Genomic DNA, 21,795 nt, shown 5'->3' on the forward strand with positions numbered 1-21,795 from the left:
TATGTATGTACATTTTGCATGGCATGGATCTTCCTTATCTATAATATAAGCGGAAGAGAATGAGTTTGAACTGAAGAAGGAAGAAAGAGAAAAACAATCGAATTACCAAATTATGTCATATTGAAATCGGAAATTATCGAGAAACACAACTCTATATACACCAAGCTTACTGAGCAACTGCGAACGCAACGACCGAAGTGTCCGAGTGACTCAAAGACACTTTAATATTCTTGTTACCTGCGGCAGCAAGGGCGTCGCCAGTGAGTTTCACTTCAGGGCCTGAACCAGTTGAAAGTATTTCAATCTCTTTCAGGGAAGCTCCGGCTCCCTTCGAAGGTACAGAGAGCGCTTTGAACTATAACACACCTCATCGTCAGCTCGACTCGAACTGCAGAGAAGAATCCATCAGCGCAAAAATTCCACTCACCACTGCCTCTTTAGCTGCCCATCGTCCAGCGAACGATGCCGTAGGATCAGGAGCGGAAGTACAGTATTTGATCTACATTAGATTTGTCTATCAGCTGAAGCTAAGAGAATCGCAGAACAGCCGGCTCACCTCCTCTTCCGTAAAATTTCGTTGTCTGAAGTTCTCCGAAGTGGGCACATTCGAGATCAATTCGGTATCGACACTGCAACATAGAATATCAGTGAGATCGCCAGAACTACGGTAAGAATTTACTCACCCAACACCTTTCACATCGTTTGCTTGAGCGAAGAGGGCTTTGAGAGTCTCAGCGTTCTTGATATTGAGAGGTACAGCCGAAGGTAGTTTGCCTTGGAACGCGAACGAGTTCTTCGATGGACCAGCTCGTGCGAGCGGGTTGAGAAGTACTCCGCCTTCCAATTCAGCGGAGTAAGGAGGAGCGTCCTTGATCTGGACAAGGTTGTTCTGAACCAGAGCTTGAGACATCCTTGAGTAGGAGGATAATTCCCTCTCAGATCTTCGCTTCTTGTATTCTTCGAGATCGTGGGGTTGGAGTGCCGCGTAGAGATATCGAGGGTGTACGATGGCGACTTGACCACCGACTTGACCGAAACCGAATGATGTCAACAAACCGCATTCCAGTCGGACATGTTGAATGGGTTTGGAAGGGTAAAAGAGATGGGGGAACGCTCGTAGTTCTTCAGATATGTTGTCGGCGTTGTGGTTTCCGGGCACCAAAGCTGAATTGAGGGTTTGGATCATACCGTTGAACATCCATGCGGCAGCACCACCCTTAGGGTGACCTGTCAAACTCTTTTGAGCGATAACAGGAACGGCATTACCGGGTGTTCGGCCGAGTTGTTCGAACTGCAGGTTGTATACACCAGATTCATTCTTGTCGTTCGCCTTGGTCGAAGTACCGTGACAAGAGATGACGCCAACGGAGTCCGCATCGAGACCCCAGACAGCCAATGCTCGTCGGAGAGGCGCGATGTTGGGGTGGGATCCTTCTAACATACCGAAAGTGGCCAAAGCGTCCTTCTCCTGTCGTCTAGCCTCGTCGTCGATAAAGCTGACTCGGGATTGGAACCAAGCGTCATTGTCCTTGGCATCTTTTCGCGTCTCAAGCTCAATCCTGAGAAGCTCATGCTCGTTCTCCAGCCATTGAGAGATTTGTCTCCTTCGGAAAGTGAGTTGTCGGGATCGGTATTTGATGTCGAGAAGAGGCAGAGCTTCTTTGGGAGTAATTTCTCGAGCAGTAGAAAGGATACCTCGACCAGGAGCCGGAATCGATCGACCAGCTTTGTCGGTGTGAGTGGAGGTGTAGGCGACGATACCTTGAATGGAAGCACCCATCTCGAGGGCAGTCTTGGCTGACATCATGACGTGGACACCACAACCTTGGGATTCCATGAAACCGGCTCGGGTAGAAGTCATAGGTCGAGAGAACTCGTTTGGTTCCCTACCCATGGCAAACTCGGTCTCGGCGTTGGAGGTGGCCTTCATGTTGGCGAATTCGAATGAACCCTCTTCAGAGAAATCATCGAAACCACCAGCAATCATGACCTTGGCTTTGCCACTGAGAATAGAATCGCAAGCGATCTCGACGGATTGAAGAGCGGTTGCACAAGCACCGACAGGGATCTTGACGGGACCAGAGGAAGAGAGTAAGAGCAAGTTGACCCAACCGGCAACGGTGTTGATGAAAGTCTCTTGGAGGATATCCTTCTGCACGTCCTTCTCTTCACGTCTGTCTTTGAACATCGCAGACATGGAGTGCATCCCACCCATACCGGAACCGAGGGCAGTACCGACTTCCGATGGGTGAACGTATTTGTAGAGCTCGTACGCGTCGGACACACCAGAAGCTACCAAGGCCTCCATAACACAGACCAAAGCCCAAAGAGCGGTTCGATCGGTTTGACTGGCGATATCTTCGGGGATACCGAATCGTTTGGCATCCCATCCGGTAGGCAATTGACCGGCGACGACTCGGTCGAATTTAACAGCTTTAGGCAAGAAGACTCTAGCACCCTTCTTGAACTTGACGAACCATTCTCCAGAAGCCTGAGCCCATACATCGACTTTCTCGCCTTGTTCTCTCTTGAATCGTTGAGCATCTTCAGCGGAGATCTCGAGCGGTTCAAGATCGTGGTTGAGCTCGATTTCTTGGTGGAAAGACTTTCTGTTGGGATCGTACCCGAAGAAGAGATCAGGTTCGATGATTCTGATACCGGCATGTTCGATGATCTCTTTCTCGTATTTGGACTTGACATCCTTGTCATCTACCGGGTCACTTGATTTGGAGTCAACCCATCCGACGTAGGTTTGACCGTTCTTGAGTTTACCGTCAAAGTGCTTGATGTATCCCATCATCCAAGCTAATTCGATACAACCCTCAATGGTAAGTTCACCTCTAGCCTCCATCTCCCATCGTGTTCGGGCAGAACCCCATGGACCAAGTTCGGCGAAACCGGTACAGACGATGACTTTGTCGAGGTCGATGAGACCTTGAAGGTGATTGAGCTCCGCAAGGACATCAGAGGAGTCGATCTTGGGGAAATCAAAGTTGAAATTGGCTCTCGGAGCAATAGCAACTTTTTGGTGGAGTCTTTCGGCATCGCCACCGTTTATGACCTTGAAGTCGGCAGCGTTGTCGACGGTGATAGCCTTTCGTAAGTCGGCAACCTTGTTGAGGTCAAGTCGGATAGAAGTCATGACTTCGGCAAGACCAGCGACTCGGTCCATACCACCGTTGAGATCGGCCCAGATAGGTTCAATTTGACTGACATCGAAAAGAAGAGGGTGCATCAAACCGAGGATGTTGAAAGCCATTTCTTTGGCTGAGAAAGTTCGTACACCAAGCTTCTCCAATCCCTCGGCGACAAAGTTGGTCGCACTCATGAGACCGGTTCCTCTGGTCCACCCAATGACAGCACCAGCGATACACAAGTATTCTCCCCATGATTCAGCTGACCACCTGTTGAAGAGCGTTTCAAGCGAGATCTTGGATTCAGCGTAGAGACCATCGTTACCGAAGATACCGTGGTTGGGAGAGAGAGGGAGGACGACTTGAGTTGGTCGAGTGACGAATTGACGAGCGGCCTTCTTACTCTTGACGGCACCCATGAGACGAAGTAAGTTAGTCAACATGAGTCGGTGAGCGAGTTCGGATTTGTCGTCGATACCGTCGATTTCTCTACCGTTCTCGGGCAAGGCGGCGAAGGGGATAATGTAGTCGAGGTCAATTTGGAGAGTGGAGTAGATGTAGTCGACGAGGGCTTCGACGTCTTGTTTGGAAGCTGGAGCGACGGGTTAGCCCTCATTCGAATGCACGAGAAAGAACACTCACCTCCGTTGAACGGCACGACAATGAGCTTGGATCCCTTAGAGCCAATCTCGTGGAAGATGTTCTTGTAGTAGTCGACAGCTGCTCGACTGTACCTAGAGGTGGTCACGATACATGTACAACCACCGGAAAGCAATCCTTTCAAGATTTCTACACCGATAGATCCTCTACCCACACCGGTAAGCAGGGCAGCCTTCTTGGCGAAAGTGACACCGGAAGTGGCAATCTCAGTGAGGACGTCGAAGTCTACGCAGTGAGATAAGCAATCCAGCTCAATCCAAGATATCCTGTAACTCACATATGTTGGTAAGTTTCTGAGAGTAGGCAAAACTCGTTCCGGTCTTTCTCTTTAGATGTAAGAAGGGAAGATGTGCCTCCTCGACTTCAGTTCTATCCTCTACATTCGGTCTCAAGAAGGACGACGAAGATCGTCTTTGCTTGGCACCTTTTGTTCGAGCGACAGCTGGGTTCTCCACTATAGCGTCTTTACCCAAAGATTTTATGACTTCGCCGTACATAGACTTGATGGCGGCTTTCTGAGCGGGAGTGATGGATGGTTGGGAGTTGACCAATTCCCAAAGTTTATCTGAATCAAAATTGTTTTAGTATTCAACATGTCTCAGTGGTGATAAGTATAAAATGACTCACCGATATCGTTTTGAACTTTATCAAGGTTCACAGCCGGTTCTACTTCTCCACCGGATGCCATTTCTACGAGGATGTTAGCGCGAGCCCAATTAATGAGATATGCTACTTACCCTTCACATAGCTCTCTAACTTTCTTACGTTCTGTCTTGAAATCTCCGAGTAGACGATGTCTCCTTTGGCGGATACTTCGGTGTGAGGAGCGGTGGGAAGGGCAACATCTCGGTAGACGGGGGGTTTGTCGACGACCTCTTGACCTGTTTAGGAGTCAGCTTCGTTTGATGATGCAACGAGATGACGATACGCACAGTTCTCCAGTAAGATCTGTCCAAACTTCTTCACCTTCTCGTAATTAGCACCTTTCGTCGCATCGACATTGTCGATGTGGTATTTCATGTATCTGAAGAGGATTTAGCTATTGACACGCAATTCATGAAGCTATAGCTTACTGTATGAGGTTAGGGTCCGCTCGGTTCATCTGTATACGCCAACAGGATTAGCTGACCAGCGGCGATCCTACCAACGCTGACTTACGATAGCGATACATCTCGACGTGAGCTCACGTCGAGCTGTACTCTCCTGATCCAAACCTGCAGCGGCCATCTTGTTGGCTTGAGTGGAGATACGTTGAAGGCGGAAAGAGGATCAAGAGGCAGCAAGAAAAGGCCAGTCAAGGTCTTTGCTGAGGAGGAAGTAGTGTGGATAGATGAGATGAAGGATCGACGAGTACGATGTAGTATAGGTGGACGATGATGACCTCTTTGAGGATGATAAAGTTGAGAATGCTGCACGGGCAACTTGGGGAATTATTATTGATCTGACAAGTTGGGGATCACTGCCACGTGGAAAAATGACCCTGAATCTGACCCTATCTCGCACAGATAACCGGCATTTACTAGCTTGATACGCCGAATATGAAGCTGAAGCCTCTGATTGACGTGGAGGGTACTTCTGGTTTCGCTGGCGAGTATGCGAATGTTCTTCCAGAGCCGCGCAAGCTGTCCAGGCTGAGTCCGATGCATGCAAATTCTGCTGGGGACTGAACAAGTTCTATGCATGCGTGAGTCAGCAATCGTGCTCTCCCCAAAGATTAGATTGGGATTTGTATTTGTGGACGCGTTGATTTGTATTTCCTGATCGGTTATCTTCGGTCCAAGAGATAACGGTGGTCAAAGCTAGATTAGGTCCTTTGTGCCACGTGGCATCCGGTGTGTTTTGGGGAATTACGATGGGGATCGTTCACCATAGCTACAGTAACAATAATTTCAACGACATACCACTTGGACAGTAAGTTTGATAACATCATTCATATCGCCCTTGTCACTTCTTACCTCCTCCTCCTCTGCTCCCAAGACTTGTATCACTATCAACACAGAGTCAGAGCAGCTCAGCCAATATGGCGTCCCTCTTCAGCAGCTCGACTCCTGTCCGACCACTCGTTCTCCATTCCTCCTCAACCCGCGTCTCCATCCTCGTCCCAGCATCTCCATTATCAGCATGGGTCACATCTGAAGTGCTTGCGCAACAGTTCCACGATTCAAGGATAGGTCAAGATGAGGAACCTGCTCCTGTAGTTGATGACGAAGATGAGACACCTAAGGCCCCTTCCCAAGAACCACAGGTTAAACTCCTCGCCAGATTCCTCTCTTTCGCTGCCGACAAGGTCAACGCGGATCAAGATTCGTCGGAACTCGCCCAGGTCCTCCTTGCCGCCTACAACAGATTCAACGAGCTCTTCTTGACTTCGGTCAACGTGCACTCGCTTGTGCAAACTTTCGAGCCCGAGTCCAGAGCTGAAATCCTCAAAGCTTACTTCAAGGCTTTCGCTGCCGCCAAAGAGTCATCTGGAGATAAAGTCAAAGTTGCTCATGCATCTGCTTTGCTCGTGGCTGCCAAGGATGGATCAGCCGAGCTCTATGCGCTCTTCGGTGGTCAAGGTGTGAACGAGGTGAGTCACAAGTCTGTCACCATGAATCATTACTGACGAGACTCTCAGCACTACTTCAACGAGCTTCAATTGCTCTATGACACTTACACACCATTTGTCAAGCCCCTTCTCACCCAAATCACCTCGCTCCTGCTCGACTTAGGAGAGAAAGCCGATGCCAACGGCTTCACCTACTACTCTCAAGGTCTTGATCTCATCTCATGGCTCAACGGATCGTCACCAAGACCAACAGTCGAATACCTCGCTTCTATCCCCCTCTCCCTTCCGCTCATCGGTGTAGCTCAACTCGCCCAGTACGTGGTATCGTGTCGAGTCACCGACCTCACCCCTGGCGAGCTCAGAAGCAGCTTCAAGGGAGCTACAGGTCATTCCCAGGGTGTCATCTCCGCCGTCGCTATCGCTTCATCTGACTCATGGCAATCGCTGAACGCGAATATCTTGAAAGCTGTCAAGCACCTCTTTTACATCGGTCTTAGAGGTCAAGAAGGCTTCCCCTTGCTCTCTATCGAACCGCAATTGGTCGCTGATGCAGTGGCTAACAATGAAGGAGTCCCGACACCTATGTTGTCGGTCAGCGGACTATCAACAAAGGCTCTTGAAGGTCACATCAAGAAGGTAAACACCCACCTTCCATCCAATTCGCAAGTCGGCATCTCCTTGTACAACGGTCCCACCAACTTTGTTGCGACCGGTCCCGCCAAGGCTTTGTACGGTCTGGCCACCGCACTTAGAAAGGTCATGGCTCCTGCTGGCCTCGATCAAAGCAAGATTCCCTTCTCCAAGCGAAAGGCTGTTTTCACCACCCGGTTCCTGCCTGTCAACGTTCCTTACCATAGCTCTTACCTTGAAGGAGCTACTGAGAAATTAGTTCAACAAGACTTGAACGGAGAGGAATTATGGAGTCGCTCGGAGTTGGCCATTGCAATCTACCACACTGAAAATGGTGAGTGATTCCCCTTATTTCTGGCATCTTCGCTGATACTCCCTCAGGTACTGACCTCCGACAACTTGAGACATCCCTCACTGCCTCTCTTTCCGATCAGATCTTCACCAAACACATACATTGGGTGAAAGCCACCGACTTCCCTGCTACCGCTACTCACGCTGTGGACTTCGGACCTGGTGGAAATTCTGGTATCGGACCTCTGACTGGAAGAGCTATAGAAGGTCGAGGTGTCAGGATCGTAGTAGTTGGGGAGAAAGGCCGCGCAGCTGCTGAGCTCTACGACGCCAACAACATCAGAAGGGAACCTGTTTGGTCAAAGGAATGGTCTCCTAAGCTTGTCAAGACTTTGTAAGTGGCTAAATTAAGTCTCTCCTGACTATGCTGACACTGCCGACAGGGACGGCAAAATCCACATTGACACTCCCTTCTCCCGACTTCTCGGTAAACCACCCATCATGGTCGCTGGTATGACACCATCCACTGTCGGTGCTTCGCTCGTTTCCGCCACCCTGAACGCTGGTTTCCACATCGAGCTTGCCGGTGGTGGTCACTACAACCCTACTGCTCTCCGAGCCAAAGTCGCCGAGATCCAGAAAAGAACTCAGCCCGGTGTCGGTATCACCCTAAACGCCTTGTATATCAATCAAAGGCAATTCGGGTTCCAATTCCCTCTCTGGCAAGAGATGAGAAGAGAAGGTCTCCCGATAGAAGGTTTCTGTGTGGCTGCCGGTATCCCATCTTCTGAGAAGGCAACCGAAATCATCACCGCCCTGAAAGCTGCTGGTATTAAGCACATCTCCTTCAAGCCAGGATCTGTAGAAGGTGTAAGACAGGTCGTCAACATCGCTGCTGCCAACCCAGACTACCCGATCATCATGCAATGGACCGGTGGTCGAGCTGGTGGTCACCACTCCTGTGAAGACTTCCATCAACCCATCATCGCTACCTACGCTTCCATAAGGCAGAACCCTAACATCTCGCTCATTGCTGGTTCTGGTTTCGGTGGAGCGGATGATGTCTGGCCATAGTAAGTAATTCCTCATAATTTTGTCAGTCAAAGTCGCTGACACCTCGCGCAGCATCTCCGGTGAATGGTCCGTCAAGATGTTCAACCTCCAACCCATGCCGTTCGATGGTGTCCTCTACGGATCCCGAGTCATGGTGGCCAAGGAGGCTGATACCTCCCCTTCGGTCAAACAACTCATCGTCGATGCTCCGGGAGTAGAAGACGCTGCTTGGGAAGGAACTTACGACAAGCCTACCGGTGGTATCCTCACTGTCCGATCTGAGTTAGGCGAACCTATCCACAAGATCGCCACCCGAGGTGTCAAGCTGTGGAGAGAATTCGACGACACCGTGTTCGCTCAGCCCAGAGAGAAGCGAGCTGCTTGGCTCGAAAACAAAAAGGACTACGTGATTGATCGCCTCAACAAAGACTTTAACAAACCTTGGTTTGGTCAAAAGGCTGACGGTACCGTTGTCTCGGATCTTGGCAAGATGACCTACGAGGAGATCACCCAACGAATGGTACGACTCATGTACGTTGCCAAGCAAGACAGATGGGTCGATATCTCGCTCCGAAACTTGGTTGGTGATTGGCTCAGACGGGTCGAAGAGCGATTTGCCGGTGTTGACGGTATCCGAACGAAAGAATCCCTCATCCAATCGTTCTCCGCTCTCGACAAACCAGCTGCGACGATCGAGAATTTCTTTAGCACCTACCCACGAGCCAAGACTCAGCTTGTTGCTGCTGAAGACAAGGCTTACTTCCTTGCCATCTGCCAAAGACCAGGTCAAAAACCAGTGCCATTCATCCCCATCCTTGACAACACCTTTGAAGTATGGTTCAAGAAAGACTCCCTCTGGGCCGCCGAAGACATCGACGCCGTGTTCGACCAAGATCCTCAACGAGTCTGTATCCTTCAAGGTCCTATGGCGGTAAAACACTCGACCGTGGCCGATGAGCCCATCAAAGACTTGCTCGGTAACATTGAAGGCTTGCTCGCCAAGAAGATCCTCGACCGATACTACGGAGGTGACGAGTCCCAAGTCCCAGCAATCGACTACATCGGTGCTAAAGCTGGTAAACCCAAGTCCGGCCTCGTAGCCGAGTCCACATCTGAGAATGTCCGAACCATCAAGCTTGGCAAATCCGTGCCATCCACCGATGACTGGATAGAAGTTGTTGCCGGCTCTGGAGTATCTTGGCTCCGAGCTGCATTGACCTCTGTCAATGTGGTTCAGGGTGCTGGATACATCAGCAATCCATTCAGACGGATCTTTACCCCTCGACCAAACCAAACAGTCGAGATCAAGTCGGACAATGGAAAGGTTTCTTCCGTTACTCTTTACGGATCGGCTCGATCGTTCGGTCCCCACCCTGCCGACTTCAAGGCTGTTGACCTTTCTTTCAACGCATCTACCAATGACATCACCCTTGTATTGAACGAGGAACGACGAGGCGTCACAGTCCCCTTACATTTCGCTTTCAAGTACAAACCTGACATGGGCTATGCTCCTATTCACGAGATCGTCGATGGCAGGAACAAGAAGATCAAAGACTTCTACTGGAGATTATGGTTCGGTGACAATGAGATTCTGCCCGAACTCGCCCTCGACACCACTTTCACCGGTGAATCGGTCACCGTTGACGCCAAAGCTGTTCAACGATTCTGTGATGTCGTTGGTAACCAAGGCGAATCATTCAAAGCTGCTAGAAACGACAAGGTTTCCGCTCCTATGGACTTTGCTATCGTGCTCGGATGGCAGGTGAGTTTATATATATCATGAACAACGCTGATCCGTCCTAGTCCATCATGAAAGCTATCTTCCCCTCCGACATCGATGGTGACTTGCTCAAACTCGTCCACCTCTCTAACGGTTTCCGAATGATCGAAGGTGTCGCTCCTATCAAGGCCGGCGACGCCTGTACCGCCGAAGCTCGAGTAGTCTCCGTTTCCAACAGCGACAGCGGTAAGACCGTTAAAGTCAAGGGATACGTACTCAGACAAGGTGAACCGGTCATCGAGGTCACCTCCTCATTCCTTTACAGAGGCAAATTCAACGATTACCAAAATACCTTTGAGACTATCGACGAGTCTGATTACGTTGTGGAGCTGACCAAACCCACATCCGTTGGTGTGCTCCAAGCCAAACCTTGGTTCGAATGGGACGATGACTCTGTGCCTCTTGAAGCCGGTACCACTCTCACCTTCAAGACCAGGTCAGAACTCCGATACAGAGACAAAACTTCCTTCGCCGCCGTCAAGGTTTCTGGTGCCGCATTCATCCGAAGCAGTACCAAAGCCCTTGTTCAAGTCGCCACAATCGACTATGAAGCGCACAATTTGCACGGTAACCCGGTCGTAGAATACCTCAAGCGACACGGCCAATCAGTCGGACAACCGACCCCTCTCGAGAACGGCTACTCGCTCATTGAGGACCCCACCACTGCCGTCTTCACCACTCCAGCCACCAACGAGCCTTACTCCAAGATCTCTGGTGACTTCAACCCTATTCACGTCAACCCATACTTCTCAGATCTCGCTTCCCTCCCTGGTACCATCACTCACGGTATGTGGTCGAGTGCCGCTACCAGAAAGTACCTCGAGTCCGTCGTTGCCGACAACCACCCCGAGCGAGTCGTCTCGTACGAGGTTGGATTCGTCGGTATGGTTCTTCCAGGTGATCAGATCCAAGTCAAGCTTACCCACGTCGCCATGCGAGACGGTAAGAAGGTTGTCAAGGTTGAGGCTTTCAACCAACGAGGTGAAAAGGTCATTGATGGTACATCGGAAGTGCTCCAACCACCCACCGCCTATGTCTTCACCGGTCAAGGTTCGCAAGAGGTCGGTATGGGTATGGAGCTTTACAACAACTCTCCTGTCGCTCGAGCCGTGTGGGATGCCGCCGATGCTCACTTGACTTCTACCTACGGGTTCTCCATCGTCGATATCGTCAAGAACAATCCTAAAGAACTCACCATCCACTTTGGTGGTATCAAGGGACAGGCCATCAGACAACGATACATGGATCTCACATACGATACCATTGACGAGAAGGGTCAAGTCAAGACGCTCCCTCTTTTCGCCGACATCGACCTCTACACCACCAGCTACACCTTCTCCCACCCTCAAGGTTTACTCTTTGCCACGCAATATACTCAAATCGCCTTGGTTGTCACTGAAAAGGCCGCTTTCGATGACATGAAGGCCAAGGGGTTGATCGATACCAATGCTGCTTTCGCTGGTCACTCGTTGGGTGAATACTCCGCCCTTGCAGCTATCGCCGATGTCCTCCCCATCTCTTCTCTCGCCGACGTGGTCTTCTTCCGAGGAATCACCATGCAGCGTGCTGTACGACGTGATGCCGAGGGTAAATCTCAATACGCAATGATGGCTGCCAACCCTTCAAGAGTCGGCAAGACCTTCAACGAAATGGCTCTCCGAGAAATTGTGGATACGATTTCCAAGCAAAAGGATATCTTACTCCAGATCGTCAATCTCAACGTCGCAAACCAACAATACGTTTGTGCTGGTGAATTGAAAGCTTTGGCCACCTTGACCAATGTCTTGAACATGCTCAAGATCCAAAAGATCGACCTTGAGAAGCTTTCAACCATGATCAGCGAGGAAGAGCTTCGAGAGAAACTTGCGGAGATCATCGACGGCTGTTGGGATATGATGGCGGAGAAGGAAAAGAAAGACGGTTCCGTCATACTGGACAGAGGATTCGCTACGATCCCCTTACCTGGTATCGACGTGCCGTTCCACTCTCGATACCTCTGGCCTGGAGTCTTGTCATTCAGGAACTACTTGGTCAAGAAGATTGATCCTTCTCAGCTCAACCCGGATAGATTGGTTGGCAAGTATATCCCCAACTTGATGTGAGTGCTCCCCTCTTGTCATGAGACGGTCTGATGCTGACATACCCCCACAGCGCCGAGACCTTCGAGGTGTCCAAAGCATACGTGCAAAAGATCTTCGACCAAACGGCCTCGCCCCGAATGGAGGCCGTTTTGAAGAACTGGGAGAAGGACGCCTGGGACTCTGCAGCGCAGAGGCAGAAGCTGGCTTACAACATCTTGACTGAATGTCTTGCTTACCAGTGAGTGAAAGCTGTATTATGCCTTAGCTTAATTATACACTAACGCACTGTTGGCAGATTCGCATCCCCCGTGCGATGGATCGAAACCCAAGACATCCTGTTCACCGCTGCCAAGTTCGAACGATTCATCGAAGTCGGCCCAAGTCCTGTCCTCGCTGGTATGGCGTCTCGAACGCTCAAGGCCAAATACGAAGCTCAAGATGGTGCTGTGTCCCTCACTCGATCAATCCTGTGTCATGCCAAGAACCAAAAGGAGGTCTACTACGCCTTCGAGGATGAGGCTGCTGAGGAAGCTGCTCCTGCTGCCGCTGCTTCCACTCCCGCACCCGCCGCCGCTCCAGTCGCCGCTCCTGTTGCTGTTGCTGCACCCGTAGCTGCGCCCTCAGGTGGTGCTGCCGCTGCCGTCGACGATGTCCCCCCTAAAGCTGTCGACACCGTCCGAATCATCGTCGCTCAAAAACTCAAGAAGCAAGCTGGCGAGATCCCACTCAGCAAATCCCTCAAAGAACTGTCCGGTGGTAAATCAACGCTTCAAAATGAGATTCTGGGTGATCTCCAGGTCGAATTCGCTTCTGCCCCTGAGAAGGGAGAAGACTTGCCTCTCGACGAGTTGGGTGCCGCTCTTAGCGTCGGATACTCCGCCTTGGGTAAACACGCCATGTCTTTGACCAACCGAATGGTCGCCGCCAAATTCCCTGGTGGATTCAACATTTCAGCTGCACGAGCGCACTTGAACAAGCAATGGGGTCTGGGACCATTACGAACGGATTCAGCTTTGTTCTTCGGTATCCTCAACGAACCTGCCAAACGACTGGGATCTGAAGCCGAAGGTAAAGCATTCCTCGACACCCTCGCTCAATCCTATGCTTCTTACTCTGGTATCTCCCTTTCATCTGGCGCTGCCGCTGGTGGAGCTGGTGGTGCAGGAGGTGGTGGCGCAGTGATGAACTCTGAAGAATTCGATGCATTCGTGCTGAAGCAGGAGGAACAAGCTCAAAGGGAGATCGAGCTGTTGTCGAGGTATTTGGGCAAAGACCAACGTGAGGGTGAGAAGAAGGCTGACGAGGCTAAGGTGAGTTGATTATCTCTGCTTCCAATGAAAACCAACACAGTATGCTAATTCATTCATGCTATAGGCTACCGCCGAGGAACTCCAAGCTAAACTCGACGCTATCAAGCTGGAACACGGTGATGCATACTTGGACGGTATCGCGCCTGCGTTCTCTGCTCTGAAAGCAAGAACATTCGACTCGTCTTGGAACTGGGTCAGACAATCGTCTATCCAATTATTCTACGATATCATCCATGGTGAATTAGATCCTTCGACCGTGTTTGATAGTGAACCCAGATATCGACCGGCGTCATAGGCCAATCGATATTTCGGGTTTCATTCCTTTTTACGGATTTCTCGTACTACGATCTCACTTTGTCGCATAGATTAGATTCATTCCTCGTCTTCTTCACATTGTAATAAAATGATAAATTGCTCTCTTTGGATAATATTGGTTGAAACCCGTCCACTTAATTATAGATCAGTGAGATCGGGTCAGAAAGACATCTATGCTAAGTTAAAATCAATAAACACATGCATTCTCGTCACGACACCATATTCCCAGGTATCACCATATCATATCACTACTACTGTACTTATTGAAAAGTTACGATTCGCTATCACTACTTCACTTGTTGAGAAGTGGCATCCAACGAGTACTTGGGTACGATGACATGGCTCAGAGACCGCCTGAGGATCGTTATTGCACATTTCACTATTTCACTGGAGCCCTGCACCAGCGCCTGCGCCTGCTTATGCTCCTGCGCCTGCTCCACCATATCGTCGCAAATATTCATTGAGTCGTTCTGCATCTCGCCTGAGCTCTTTCTCCTGGTTGCATTTCCCGAAATCAGCTTCTTCTGCTAGTCGTGGTGCACTCATTTTCGTTCTACCACTTACCTTCCTCGCTGCTTCCGCCTTTAGAAATCGATGCTCTTCCATCAGCTGTACAACTATGTCCACCAACTGAGATCTCTCTCCCTTCGCCTTGTGCACCGCTAAGTCCTTTTCGATCTCTTGGATTACTTTTTCCTTCTTCTGGGGTGTCTCTCCCTTCATCTGGCGTATCTCATCAAACAGTTGTCGCTGATCGGCGTCCATCTTTGTCTTTGTCTTCTTCTCGAGTAATCGGGCGGAGTGTGGAATTCGTACTAGTCAGTGGCAAATGGGTAGAATCAATTGGAGCAGATATCTGATTGGGCGGGGAGCGATACAGTAGACGCACAGGATCCACGAGTAGATTTATCGAATGACAAGTGTAAGTTGATCGTATTGGATGATGAAGAACGATATGAATGCATCATGAGTAATTTTGGGCTTGTGCTGAAAAAATTGCATGAAGGTATCAATGCTTCGAGCACAGATCGCCCACAGGTTGGTTGATGAATGACAACATGGCCCATGCGTCTGATGGTCCGTGTGCAATGTCAATACGTTGAATTCATTCAACCTGGGCAACAATCGTCAAACCGTGATCTATAATAGCTGCTCGTACAACTGCAATAGTGCCAATGTGTTCATCTTCATCTTTGTCTGTTGCGGTTTCTCTGCCTGCATTGATCTGACTCTCATCTTTTTCGATTGGACGACCTTTCTGTAATCTCGCATCCGGGTCAAGAAACAATCGAGAGAAGGTTCGGATCAGGGTGATTGACAGAACAAGCGCATACTCGCTTTGATCGCTGCCATCTAGTCGTTGCAGGACGAGACTGGGAAGCCAATCCTCATTCAAGGTAAGACCCTTTGGGAAATGTCGTGACAGGCATGGAAAAGTATCCTTGAAAGACTCGACTTCCTTATGATGGAAATTCGCTAGAATCGTTGTCTATCTTCTCTTTGACTCTCCGAGTATGGCCAAAACTGCGTGATCTACAGTCCGCCTCACAAATCCCCTTCTCTCGTCAATTCGAATTGAAGCCCGACTCCCGCCAAAGAACACCCATCATCCCTTCCATCCGCGATTTTCACGACCCCGCAGCCACGCCCCTTTACTTCTTACTGCATCACTGTCTCAGCACTTTGCGAGATGTCGAGTGACCCTCCTGCAACATCTACGATCAGCCGGGTACCCTCAAAGGAGACCATCAATGGATGGATTGAAGATACGAAAAATTACTGGCAAATCATACATGAATCGGATAAATGGGCTCGAGCTGAAGGGTACCGTTACTACTTCGCTGAAAGATCAGGCATACCTTCAAAAACGAGTCCTGGCTTCAAGTTGCGTTGTTCACACTCGGGGGACCATAGAGGTACTGCGAAAGATAACGGTACACCTTACAAGAGCGGATGTGCTCACGCCATATGGTTCACGGCCCCTCAATGGATGCGTCTCCCAGCGGATGGGCCTTTCAAACTCACCGACCCCTTCGGGCTACCGGAGTTGTTTCCACACAACCACCCTCCTTGTGCGGCTTTCCGCCAGAGAAAGTTACCTACTCTTGAAGAAAGGAAGACTAGACACGTCGCCAGATGTGATCATTGCTACGTTCACGGCCAGACATTTCGAGGACTCCACATGCCATCCGACCCTAGCGACGGCATTTGCTGGAAGAAATGGCCACAGGCTGCCAATGTTGCAAACAACCGAAGGGAGAAAGCAGACGTCCCTGGACCCAGCGATTCTACTGGCTTGGAGCAGCAAGATGAGTTGGATGATAGTGATCATACTCCCGTGAAGGACGACAAGGAATCACAGGACTGCACAGAAGATCACTCAGAACCGGTGGAATTTGCAGGAGACAACTTAGAACAGCTGGAGCAGGCCCTCGGACTGCATGATGAGGACAAACAGCGGTCAAGCAGGTTTGTGCAGAGTCAAGAGGCTGTCGCTCGGCTAAGGCGAGATTCAATCACAATGGCAAGTGAACCTTTGGCGCTCGTTGATTGCACGCGTGACGACCTCGCCGTTAGCCCGCCCATCTATGATCAAGAAATGACAGTGGAACAATTCCAACAAGCGCTCGAGAAGGAGAAAGAGAAAAATCAAGATCTCCGCGACAGATTATTCATACTGCAGAACAAGTGGAACGCAGAACGCGACAAAATTTACGGCAGACAGCAAGTTCTGGCTACAGTCCCCTTCAAGCTGAACAGCGTAGCGGACGGTTCGGCTCGGGACGCAGATGATAGGCTGGGCAGGATTGCGTCCGAACGTATGGAGATGGTGGTTGCTGGGATGAAGCGGAAGTCTGAGGCGGAAAAGCGGAAGACAGAAGAGGAAGAATATCAGAGAGGAGTCGCAGAAAAGCGAAGAAAGCTGGACGAGGAGTGGCGTTTATTGTGCGAACTCGAACGATCTCGGTTTGCCTCCCACATGCTCGCTTTCCCCATACATCGACGAAGTGAGTGTGAAGAAGATCAAGAGTCGTTTGTGTAGCCTTCGTTAAAATAAGAAGTTTCCTCATTGTGCATGTGAGCTCAAAATACGATTCTGCTACATTGAGCCCGTGAGTAGATAGAAACCGTTAATCTTTACGAAACAGCTGTGACACTGAGGGTCAATCCTCACCAATTTCTATTGCTCGTCGATTACACCACTATATTTGACTGCCTGGCAGTCGGAGAAACCACTTACAAGAGTATTTTATTGCTACGTAAGCATAACACATACAACCAGTCATGAACGTAAATACATCGCCAAGTACAACCATCCGGTGAAAACAAGTATCTCTTTCGAATCTCGCCTTTCACTAGCCGACACGCAAAATTTCAATTTAAATCTTCCCTCCGACCGTCCGCAATTCCTGCACCGTTCCCCGTGATCTGCTCATTCTCCAGCTTAACCTGATCGACGAATTGAATCGACTCGTCATTCTCCTTCTTCAGACTCTGCACCTTGTCGTCTGCCTCTTTGCTTGGGTCGCCTAATCCACTGTCCGCCTTATCGTCTTCTTGCACCACGTTCGCCTTGTTCGTCTTCGAATCAACTTTCAATCCCTTCTCCCTCTGCGCCAAACGTCTCTTATACCTTTTCTTCACATTCACTATGGACGTCTTATACCCATCCAGCTTCTTCTGGTCCATACCCATTTCTTTCAATTCATGACTCAGCTTCGCATGCTCGGTTTCGAGCGATTGAGCGATATAAGTCAACTCGTCGATCAAAGTCTCTTTGTGATGTATCTGCTCAGTGGCTTCTTTCAATTGATCTACCAATTCTTCAATTCGCTTGGCCTGATTACTCAGAATCACGTTAGATTCCGCTAAATCTTTCTTCGTCGGCTGAACATCATCACCCAGTGATTTGAGATGTTTCTGATACGCTGCCAACATCTCATTCCGAGCTTTATCCCCTTCCTGTCCTATTCTTATTTTCATCTTGGCAATTTCCCGCTGATTTTCTTTCTGGCCCGGATCAAAACCAGCAGCGATATACTTCTTGTCATCTTCTAGCTCGTTGATCTTTTCCCGCAATTCAACAATCTCGTCGGATTGGTTCCATGTGATATATCTATGTTCTCTAAGTTGATCTTCGAGAATCGCGTTGTTGCGCTCGAGATCGGATATCCGAGAACGGAGTATGTTATTCTCATCGATGCCTAGCAGAGCGGGGGGTTCAATTGGGGATTGGGATGGTGGATCTAGAGTCGATGTTGAAGATGAGGCTATGCTCCGCGCATCTTCGGCTTCCACTACTGACCATGAAGACTGAGAAGCTGTGGGCGAAGACGTCATGCTTGCTGTGATGTTTATAATACCATTCGTATCACCAAGCTGATCAGATTTAGCGTGTTGGTAACAGCAATGCACCAAGGGTTGCTGTACACGATTTACTCCAGTTGTTCTGCTGGGGCGAGTGCCGCTTCGGCTTGGCTCTTGTTCCTGAAGTCGGCCTTTACCTCAATCCCCTAATGCAATTCAAATCAATTCTCCGATCCGGAATCCGGGTTATATAGGAGATTTTTGTAATGACGATTGCGATTGCGATTGCGATTACCGGCATACTCTTACGGCCGGCACGGCAAATTACACACAGCCCCACAGCCCTTAGTTACAGTACCATAACCTCGCCACTGGAATCAACAGCGTTTTGCTTCTTCCTATCAATACTGCTTCTTGACGTTTCTTCAACAAACATCTGTATATACGCCTCTTAATCTTGATAATGTCGCTTCTACCGCAATACAAAAGAGAGAAGAAGGGCGACGAGGAATCGCTCCCTTTCTTGCATGACGAGAATGACGAATTGCCCGCTTATCCACCTAGAGTTGGAGAATCATCCGGGACCACCACGCACAACGTTACTTATACGTTCGTACCACGATGGCCTATCAAGGGGTCTCAGCAGGATGCTTTAGGTGTACTTGGTGAAACCAAGGAGGTACGCCAATTCCCCTTTTCTGGATCTCGTAGACCAGCGCGTCTTGAAAGATTGAGCTGAAATGGGATCTGTGCTTAGGATACAGTCGCTATCGTTCAAAGAGGATTCCCTAATCTGGCTGAATACCCAGCTCATCGAATCGAGTTTCTTTCACCGGTAGAAATCGATTCTGAGGGTAAAGTGAAAGGCGATAAATGGGCTAAGATATTCGACGAGGCTTGGCCTGGGTTCAAGACTCATCCGCCCGCTAGATTGAGAGTGCAGATCGCTGATTTGCCAGGAGATGAAGAACGAAGTGAGTCACATCTCCACTCCAATCACGTCATCCTATGGCGATCATCATGCTACGATTACTGATTCAACATGGCTCAGGGGACAAGCGAGAAAAATGGATCGCGGTCTATGTTCTAGCAGGTGTTTTCAGCCCTTTCTGGCTCGGAGGACCTATCGTTATTTTGTTGAATGCGATGGGCTATATGGACTGATCTGATAATTATCACTCCCCTTCAACATTGTCCACAACTCATTCCTGTCCACATGAAAAGGCTTACGTATTATTATCCTTTTCCACATGTATGTTATTGATTCTTCATACCGCCTGTCTGCATGACCTGCACCGCAACGATTCGTGCTTTGTATCGTGGTGAAGGGTGGTGCGTGCGCGCGATCTAAAAAATGATATACCGCGAGCGAGTGTGTATACTGATGTGTGGTCCGCTCGAATTCCAAAGTATAAATAGCTGCATGAGCTGACGATGTCATTTACTTCTCTTTCCTTTTCTTTCTTCATTTTATAAATGCAATTGTCATGTTTGCTTTTTACCCTTTGACTCACTCACATCTTTCACTCTTTCATTTCCTGGTATACCTGTGTCACATATCTTCTCTTTTTTTAAACTTTCTTGCTGTTTCACTCCACTCAACCTTCGCTCTCCACTTTTCTTCTTTCCCCGTTCGTTTCTCCACTTTATTTTTGCACTTTCCATTTCCTTTTCTCTTCTTCCCCTCCACTCGTTCACCTCTCCCTCTCACCCCACCTCACGAGATCCTTTTTCCTCACCTCTCACCTTTCACACCTTTGTCTTTCACTTCACCTGCCCTTTGCCCTCACACTTTGTTGACTCATGCCTTCTCGCAGCCAGATGGACGTCATCCTGTTGTCCATTATGTTGGCAGGCAAAGCTGGGAGCCACTAGCGCGACCCCTGTTCCTGTTTGGTTCATGTCACATTAAGAGCGACATCAGGTGCTTTCGATCCCATACGCTAGGCATCAACATGACCCCGCTTATCAAGTTACTCCGGAGCCAAGAACGGCTGGGACTGTGAAGATTGGGAGCGACACTCAAGAGATCCCGGTGAGTCTCAACTGCGCATTGTGCTGCATCCGCCCAGCTGACATTGATCTCCCAGCAGACCACACCCACAGGGTTGAAGAGTATCTCAAACTCCAACCGGATTCTGATCGGCTAAAATCCCCTTCCTGGAGGAGTACATAATGATGCTTGCTCCTAATCAACTTTTCAATGAGTTCAACGACATTCCAGCTCATCTCAAGTGGGACCTGTCCCCCAGCTAAATGAAAACTTCCAGCCATAATCGTCCGCCCACGACACCCAAACATACCAAAGCATACGATTGAGCACAAAGTTCCGCCGTATCCGTCAATACCTTCGCCATCCCTGCCTTGTCGACCGTTGAAGAGAATGGTATACACAGAGTAAATCGGCGGAAAACAGCCAAGAAGTTCGAAAAATGGCGGACACCCATCAAGAAAGACCTGAGGCTTCAGGTTAGGCGAAGTGCTATCATGAAAAGGGGTCATAGACGACACCGTCCCCATCCCCAATCTGGAATCCAGACCCTGCTTCAAGGCGGTCGACGTGATGGACTTTCTCGACCTCACCAAGGATATATTTTTGGTGTCCAGTATATGGCTCTGGACGAAGGTGATCCAGATCTACTCAGAGCATTGTAACTGAGCTCTATGAGCCTGTCCTTGCTTCGAGAAACGCCTGTAGAAGAGGTAGGCGGGTTGAAGTGAGTCGTACCATTTGCCATGGCAGTGGCTTGTGAGCGCTGACAAAGATCCTGATCAGGTCCACCTTTTGCTTCACCGAACAAAAGGGCTTCGTAGCGCCGCTCACGACCTTGAAGTTGCTCAATACCCTCGAAGATTTCGGGGAAGAAGTGGCCGTTTACTTCTTGTACTTCTTAAACGAAGACGACGTATGGGGCTGCAAGACGAAGAGGACATACAGCTCGAAACCCTGTTGCCGGTTTCTGAAGACGACCGCTATTTCTTCATTGACCGATCACCAGTGATCGATGTTCATGAAGATCAGCAGATACGCCTCACCAATCTCCTCACGCCCGCGTTCAGACATAAAGACCCCACCAACTCGGCACAAGGCAGGGAGGGGTTTGATCTGGAGCAGGTTCTACACAGCGCGTTGGATTCGATTCGCTACGAGGTCGAATGCCTCAAAAAGCGACACATGAAGCAGCTGGTGGCGCCGTTGTTGACAAGGCTCGAGGCGATGGATTCGCGAGCGAAGTCGGTCTTCGATGGCGAGTGAGTATATCTTCATCAATTCATCGACATTAAGGCATGGCAAGACTGAGTACCACCCTCCGCAGATTCGTCTATGAACTTGCCTTTGATAATCTATTTCTGGCCCACTTCTGTCCCGAACTTCTCGAAACGTTCGTCGATCAAGAGGCGGCACAACCGATGCGTGATCTGCTGGCAGCGTTTCGAGCATGCTTTGTCGCGTCGATTTTCTCGACTCGATCAAGTGTATTCAATTTGATCATGACCAGTCTGCAGATCCGACATCTTATCAAGATCATCCGAGGGGGCGATAGCAGCCCAGCATCGTCCCTTTCTTCGTCGTCCTTAGCTCGACTCAATGATAACGCGACGTTTTTCCCAAAAATCGTCCTATCCAACTTGGTCGCCTCTTTGCAGCTCTGATCTCTCGCTGCGATAGCGGTCGCAACAC

General features: G+C 49.6%; 7 protein-coding genes across 7 annotated transcripts; 4 read left to right on the forward strand and 3 right to left on the reverse strand.

Moving 5' to 3' along the window:
• Positions 1-166: 166 nt before the first annotated feature.
• On the reverse strand, positions 167-5,021 carry I303_105790 (uncharacterized protein; the record flags this gene model as incomplete). Its single annotated transcript, XM_018409102.1, has 11 exons — positions 167-355; positions 428-499; positions 557-629; positions 684-3,726; positions 3,777-4,019; positions 4,072-4,359; positions 4,422-4,484; positions 4,532-4,675; positions 4,727-4,818; positions 4,868-4,896; positions 4,953-5,021. 11 exons carry the CDS (start codon positions 5,019-5,021, stop codon positions 167-169), a joined length of 4,305 nt encoding a protein of 1,434 aa, XP_018261374.1.
• Positions 5,022-5,814: 793 nt separating this feature from the next.
• On the forward strand, positions 5,815-13,785 carry I303_105791 (uncharacterized protein; the record flags this gene model as incomplete). The annotated part of the gene is made up of 9 exons (XM_018409103.1): positions 5,815-6,366; positions 6,415-7,309; positions 7,357-7,660; positions 7,710-8,339; positions 8,392-10,081; positions 10,123-12,197; positions 12,251-12,418; positions 12,476-13,490; positions 13,555-13,785. 9 exons carry the CDS (start codon positions 5,815-5,817, stop codon positions 13,783-13,785), a joined length of 7,560 nt encoding a protein of 2,519 aa, XP_018261375.1.
• Positions 13,786-14,222: 437 nt separating this feature from the next.
• Positions 14,223-14,570, reverse strand: I303_105792 (uncharacterized protein; the record flags this gene model as incomplete). The annotated part of the gene is made up of 2 exons (XM_018409104.1): positions 14,223-14,300; positions 14,370-14,570. The coding sequence occupies 2 exons, from the start codon at positions 14,568-14,570 to the stop codon at positions 14,223-14,225; spliced, it is 279 nt and encodes a 92-aa protein (XP_018261376.1).
• Positions 14,571-15,495: 925 nt separating this feature from the next.
• I303_105793 (uncharacterized protein) lies at positions 15,496-16,848 on the forward strand (the record flags this gene model as incomplete). Its single annotated transcript, XM_018409105.1, has 1 exon — positions 15,496-16,848. One exon carries the CDS (start codon positions 15,496-15,498, stop codon positions 16,846-16,848), a length of 1,353 nt encoding a protein of 450 aa, XP_018261377.1.
• A 332-nt stretch (positions 16,849-17,180) lies between these two features.
• Positions 17,181-18,146, reverse strand: I303_105794 (uncharacterized protein; the record flags this gene model as incomplete). The annotated part of the gene is made up of 1 exon (XM_018409106.1): positions 17,181-18,146. The coding sequence occupies one exon, from the start codon at positions 18,144-18,146 to the stop codon at positions 17,181-17,183; it is 966 nt and encodes a 321-aa protein (XP_018261378.1).
• Positions 18,147-18,576: 430 nt separating this feature from the next.
• I303_105795 (uncharacterized protein) lies at positions 18,577-19,277 on the forward strand (the record flags this gene model as incomplete). The annotated part of the gene is made up of 3 exons (XM_018409107.1): positions 18,577-18,792; positions 18,871-19,087; positions 19,165-19,277. 3 exons carry the CDS (start codon positions 18,577-18,579, stop codon positions 19,275-19,277), a joined length of 546 nt encoding a protein of 181 aa, XP_018261379.1.
• A 1,500-nt stretch (positions 19,278-20,777) lies between these two features.
• Positions 20,778-21,767, forward strand: I303_105796 (uncharacterized protein; the record flags this gene model as incomplete). The annotated part of the gene is made up of 4 exons (XM_065969242.1): positions 20,778-20,830; positions 20,890-21,062; positions 21,131-21,365; positions 21,431-21,767. The coding sequence occupies 4 exons, from the start codon at positions 20,778-20,780 to the stop codon at positions 21,765-21,767; spliced, it is 798 nt and encodes a 265-aa protein (XP_065825314.1).
• Positions 21,768-21,795: the final 28 nt, after the last annotated feature.

The sequence above is a fragment of the Kwoniella dejecticola genome, chromosome 7, assembly GCF_000512565.2.
Source record: "Kwoniella dejecticola CBS 10117 chromosome 7, complete sequence".
Taxonomy (NCBI): domain Eukaryota; kingdom Fungi; phylum Basidiomycota; class Tremellomycetes; order Tremellales; family Cryptococcaceae; genus Kwoniella; species Kwoniella dejecticola.